The 6,070-nt window shown below is 50.6% G+C and overlaps 1 protein-coding gene across 1 annotated transcript in view; it reads right to left on the minus strand.

Annotated features, from left to right (window-relative positions):
- Window positions 1-5,175, minus strand: part of LOC135894018 (heterogeneous nuclear ribonucleoprotein M-like) — a 32,430-nt gene extending 27,255 nt beyond the window's left edge. Inside the window, exon 1 of the mRNA XM_065421993.1 lies at window positions 5,082-5,175. Within this exon, the coding sequence (XP_065278065.1) occupies window positions 5,082-5,159 (78 nt within the window). The 5' untranslated portion in view covers window positions 5,160-5,175. The remainder of the gene's footprint in view (window positions 1-5,081) is intronic.
- Between the last annotated feature and the right edge of the window lie 895 nt (window positions 5,176-6,070).

The raw sequence follows: 6,070 nt of genomic DNA on the forward strand, positions 1-6,070 counted from the left end.
TTATAAGGGACCAAGCACGGTGGAAACGGGAGAGGCGATCCCGAAAGGAGGGAGCTGGATCCTGGGTAGTGGCTGGGGCGCCGTCCTCGACCGCACCTTCAAAAGTTCTGCCTAGGGCCTGAAGGTGGCCTAGGCGGCCCCTGGTTCTGACCGGGTTGAGGGCCGGTCGACCTTCGCCTACCACCTCGGCCCCGCCTTCTGGCGAAGTCCTGTCTAGGACGAGGCGGGGGAGGGTAGAACCTTTGAGGCTGGGGCCTAAAGGGTCTGCGCTGGGGCCCTGGGACATGCATCCCCAGGGAGCGCATGATCGTTCTGGAGTCCTTGAGGCTCTGCAGCCGAGAGTCCGTCTTCTCCGAGAACAGCCCCTGGCCTTCAAAGGGTAAATCCTGCAGGGTCCGCTGCAGTTCCGGCGGCAAGCCCGAGACCTGGAGCCAGGAGACTCGCCGCATGGCGATACCTGAGGCCAGCGTCCTCGCGGCCGAGTCCGCTATGTCCAAGGAGGCCTGTAAGGAGGTCCGTGCCACCTTCTTACCCTCCTCCACTAAGGCCCCGAACTCTTCCCTTGAGTCCTGGGTAACCAACTCTTTAAATTTCCCCATAGAGTTCCATGAATTAAAGTTGTAGCGGCTCAAGAGCGCCTGCTGGTTAGCCGCTCTGAGTTGTAGTCCTCCCGCTGAATACACCTTACGCCCAAACAAATCGAAGCGCTTAGCGTCCTTCGATTTGGGCGCTGCAGCCTGCTGGCCGTGACGCTCCCTTGCGTTCACCGATGACACCACTAGTGAACACGGTTGGGGATGAGTATATAAGTACTCATAGTCCTTGGAAGGGACAAAGTACTTCCTTTCCACCCCTCTGGCTGTGGGTGGAATAGAGGCGGGAGTTTGCCATATTGTAGTGGCATTAGCCTGAATCGTCTGAATCAGAGGCAATGCCACCCTGGATGGGGCATCAGCCGAGAGGATGCTCACCACCGGGTCCTGTACCTCTACTATCTCCTCCGCCTGGAGATCCATATTACGCGCCACCCTACGTAATAGATCCTGGTGGGCACGAAGATCTATCGGGGGCGGACCTGTGGCGGTCGTGCCCGCCACCGCCTCAACTGGGGAAGATGAGGAGGATGCCTCAGGTGGCAAGGGGTCTAATGGCGGGTCCTGCTCCAAGGGTCCCTGAAGCGGAGCATCACCTGCCCCTGGGTCCAGGGCCTCAGGCGGTGTCGGCACGGGAGCCTCCATGCCCCCTGAGGGAGGGCGGGAGATGGTGGCCTCCGGGACCCTGGGCTCAGACTGTGCCGAGCGAGAGGCTGATGGTGGAGCCCCCTGCGCCTGGTGATACGCCCACGGGGTCCAGAACGACCAGTGCGTAGGTCCCTGTGCAGGGTCCTCCGCCACCTCCTGCCAGTGGCCCAAGTCAGCCGCAGCAGCCTGACCCTGAGGAGGGTATGCCGATCTCGAGGCCCCATCGGAGGAGCGAGACGCTGATCTCGATGGCCAAGGTGGTGCCGAACGCGTCGAAATCGGCTCCGGATGATATGGTGCCGACCCGGAGGTGATCGGTCCCTGCACGGTGCCGGTGAGCGGTACTGGGATCGGGATCGGTGCCGGTGGCCATGTCGGTGCCGAGATCCGGATCTGGACCTAGACGAGGACGACCGCGAGTAGACATGGTACCGGGAGCGGCCCCTCGAACTCGAGCGGCGCTCGTACCAGTGCCGGGAACTAGTCTGGAGTCCGATCGGTACCGATGATCGTGACGGTGCTGAGACGTAGAGCGGTGCCGCGAAGAAGATCTTGGCCGCGAGTACGACCGGTGCCGAGGCGATAGTCGGCGCCGGGACTGCGAGCGGCGTCGGGACCTGCTCCGAGACCGGGAGCGGTGCCGTGAGTCCACGTCCTGAGACGGCGGGCGCACCAGGGCAGGCTTGCCCCTGGATTGCACTGCGCAAGGAGCCGACGGTGCCGGTGGTTGGGGCGGTGCCGGCTCCGTGAGAGCAATAAGGTCTCTCGCCGTCGCGAAGGTCTCTGGGGTGGACGGAAGACAAGGCTCCACCACCGACCGAGTTGGTGATGCAGTCCGCACCGGACTCAACGGCCGCAGTGCCGGAGTCGACGGTGTAGCAGGGACTTGCTTCTGGCGGTCCAAAGGCGGACGCGGCTCTACCCCCGGCACCGGGGGAGCCGGCGTCTTCAGGACAGCAGTCTCCTGCGCCTTGCGGGATTTCTTGTGTCCCGGAGACAAGGACCGGCGCCGAGGCCCCTGTGGCGGGCGCGGTGCCGAAGGAGGCCGGTGCCGTGAGGCCTTGTCCGACTCTGCCCGCGGTGCAGTACCGGTCGGTGCCGCAGGGGCGCTGCGCACCGAGGCGCTCGGTGCCGGGGCTGGACGCGCTGATGGAGGATCCGGGCTAAGTGCCGCCTTCATGAGGAGCTGCCTAAGCCTAAAGTCCCGCTCCTTTTTGGTTCTCGGTCTGAAGGCCTTACAGATCTTACACTTATCTGTCTGATGGGACTCTCCTAGACACTTCAGACACGAGTCATGCGGATCACTCGTAGGCATAGGCTTAGCGCAGGACGCGCACGGCTTAAAGCCAGGAGCCTTGGGCATGAGCCCGGCTATGCGCCGCGGGGAAAAGGGGGGAGAACAACCCCCTTAACCCCCGCTAACTATTTACAACTATTAAAAAAAGGAAACTAATATGAATAACTATCTAACACTATACAACAACTATAACTACAACTATCTACAGAAATAACAGGATAAGCTAGGGAGAGTGGAGAACAGCTATGCCGCGCTCCACAGTTCCAACGACCGTCAGGGGCGGTAAGAAGGAACTGAGGGGGCGCTGGGTCGGCTGGGGTATATATCCAGCGCCATGAAGGCGCCACTCCAGGGGGCTCCACAGCTGACCCACCGGGTGGTTGCTAGGGTAGAAAATTCTCCGACGATCGTGCACGCGGCACGCGCACACCTAATTGGAATCGATATGAGCAAGCACTCGAAGAACTGGAAGGGACCTGAAAGGTCATCGAGTCCAGCCCCCTGCCTTCACTAGCAGGACCAAGTACTGATTTTGCCCCAGATCCCTAAGTGGCCCCCTCAAGGATTGAACTTAATCTTGGGTTTAGCAGGCCAATGCTTAAACCACTGAGCTATCCCTCCCCCCACCTAGCTATCCCTCCCCCCAAACAGTCACCCATTTATCCACAGAATGTCAACTCTGCTTTGGAGGATAGGATTAAAATTCAAAATGATCTGGACAAACTGGAGAAATGGTCTGAAGTAAATAGGATGAAATTCAATAAGGACAAATGCAGAGTACTCCACTCAAGGCAGAACAATCAGTTGCACACATACAAAATGGGAAATGACTGCCTAGCAAAGAGTACTGGGAAAAGGCATCTGGAAGTCACAGTGGACCATAAGCTAAATATGAGTCAACAGTGTAACACTGTTGCAAAAAAAGCAAACATCATTCTGGGATGTATTAGCAGCATTAGCAGTGTTGTAAGCAAGAAACGAGAAGTAATTCTTCCCCTCTACTCCATGCTGATTATGCCTCAACTGGAGTATTGTGTCCAGTTCTGCGCACCACATTTCAGGAAAGATGTGGACTAACTGGAGAAAGTCCAGAGAGAAGAGCAACAAAAATGATTAAAGGTCTAGAAAACATGACCTATGAGGGAAGACTGAAAAAACTGGGTTTGTTTAGTTCGGAGAAGAGAAGACAGAGGGGACACCATAAGTTTTCAAGTACATAAAAGGTTGTTACAAAGAGAAAAATTGTTCTCTTTAACCTCTGAGGATAGGACAAGAAGCAATGGGCTTAAATTGCAGCAAGGGAGGTTTAGGTTAGACATTAGGAAAAACTTCCTGTCAGGGTGGTTAAGCACTGGAATAATTACCTAGGGAGGTTGTGGAATCTCCATCATTGGGGATTTTTAAGAGCAGGTTGAACAAACACCTGTCAGGGATGGTCTAGATAATACTTAGTCCTGCTATGAGTGCAGGGGACTGGACTAGATGACCTCTCGAGGTCCCTTCCAGTCCTATGATTCTATACCAGCAAGAAAATAGCAAAGTTTAGACGGCAGAGTTTAACTGAAAGTTAGGAAAAGAGGTAGTCAAAATATGTGTGGGGGGAGGGATAGCTCAGTGGTTTGAGCATTGGCCTGCTAAACCCAGGGTTGAGAGTTCAATCCTTGGGGAGGCCACTTAGGGATCTGGGGCAAAATCAGTACTTGGTCCTGCTAGTGAAGGCAGGGGGCTGGACTCAATGACCTTTCAAGGTCCCCTCCAGTTCTAGGAGATAGGATATCTCCATTAATTTAAAAAAAAATGTGTAAGGATGAAGATAGCATTTCCATGTATAGTTATCCAGGGGGCAACTTGATTTCCTACCCCAAGAGTACTAACGTTGAAGCTACATTCCCATATCTGATGAAATTAGTCTCAAAGACAGATTCAGGTTCTGCAATGCTAGAACTATACTAATGGCAAATAACTCATAATTGAATATTAGTTACTGTACCAAAACTCTGAATATCTGTAGTATTATTTTCTAACTGTGAAATTATATTTAAAATGGAAATAAGTCTCCAGTGACCTACAGGAACATGCTTACTTGGTGTTCAGATTCACACGTTTTACAAACACTTCCATAACATTCTCTGGAACAGATTTATGGAAAGATTCAGAGAGTCAAGAAAAGTACATATATGTTTTGCAAGTCAAAACACGGAAGTGTACTAGCAACAATGGCCACTTTTGCTTGGTATCTTTTTGTCAATCAGTTCTGAATTGTCACATTCAACACCTAGACTTTAAATTTGGCCAATGCGCACATGTTCATTTTTACCTGAATTTCAGAACAATGCCTCAGATTAAGTAAAGCATATACCTATAACCAAAAGTTTTGACATCCCAGATCTTAGCTGGTGAACTGATTTCATATAGAGGTTTTAGTTTATTATTTTATGTACATACCGTTTCGGTGATTTCATATCCCAATTAGCCAAGCATAAAGTTTATTAGATTATGAACAAGCACTTTAAAAACCAAAACAGAGCAGATTTAAATCTTACTTCTTTCACTTTCAGAGGTCTTCCACTGAGACTATGCTTGTTCAGAACCTCGGCAGCCTTCTTCATGCTTTCTTCCATCTTAAATTCAACAACACTGAGGAGACAAGATAGATTATTAAGAACGTTGCTTGTAGTTTGAAATTGCCCACCCCCGTAATAACTGATAAACTTACGCGCATCCCTGGATGTGGTGATTTCATGGACGAGTAAGAAGGAGGGGAGGAGGGAAAGAGAGAGAAGAAAGTAAGTAAAGCACAAAATGCCAAAAGTTAACTTTAAAAAGATTTAAAATTCATTAAAAGCTACTTGATTTATAATTTAACTCTAAAAAAAATAGTAAGAACAAAATACAAGCTTACCCAATATAACCTTCGTTACCTGGATTCCAAAAAATATTAACTCCTACACATTATCAGGATTATACTGTAGTTTTTGAAGTTGTAATAAGCAAAACTAAGTCCAGGTTCTCCAAGAAAACACCACAAACTTAACATTTCCTGTTCTCTGTAGCCTGTCAAAATCCTCACCATGTTCCTTCATCCTCAATCCATATCCTTTCAGTACACTTAAGTGAGTTCCTATTATGATTTTGCTAAAACATTCCTTCACTTAACAGAAAGTAGCTGGACGCCTACTAAAGCTACGCATGTCTTAAGTTTAGACATTTGCCTTATATTAACTGGCATGGGAAGTGTCATGTTTACAGAACCTGCTTTTGCACACTGAACTTATAAATTCAACAACTACAAATGACATTTTCAAAGACACGTTTTACGTTAACATACCACTGTAGATACTGCTAGGGTCCATGCATAATTCACTCACAGCCAACACCGACTGAGCACAATGCTGATACTATCTGCACATCCCTTCCCACCTCCTCCCCATCCCACAAGGGGCTTTGGGCAGTGCCTAGATATATAGCCACTATCCATACACACTACCTTCTTGATTTCATTTGGTTCCACGCCACCATACAATTACATTTG

Source organism: Emys orbicularis, chromosome 24 (assembly GCF_028017835.1).
Source record: "Emys orbicularis isolate rEmyOrb1 chromosome 24, rEmyOrb1.hap1, whole genome shotgun sequence".
NCBI lineage: Eukaryota > Metazoa > Chordata > Testudines > Emydidae > Emys > Emys orbicularis.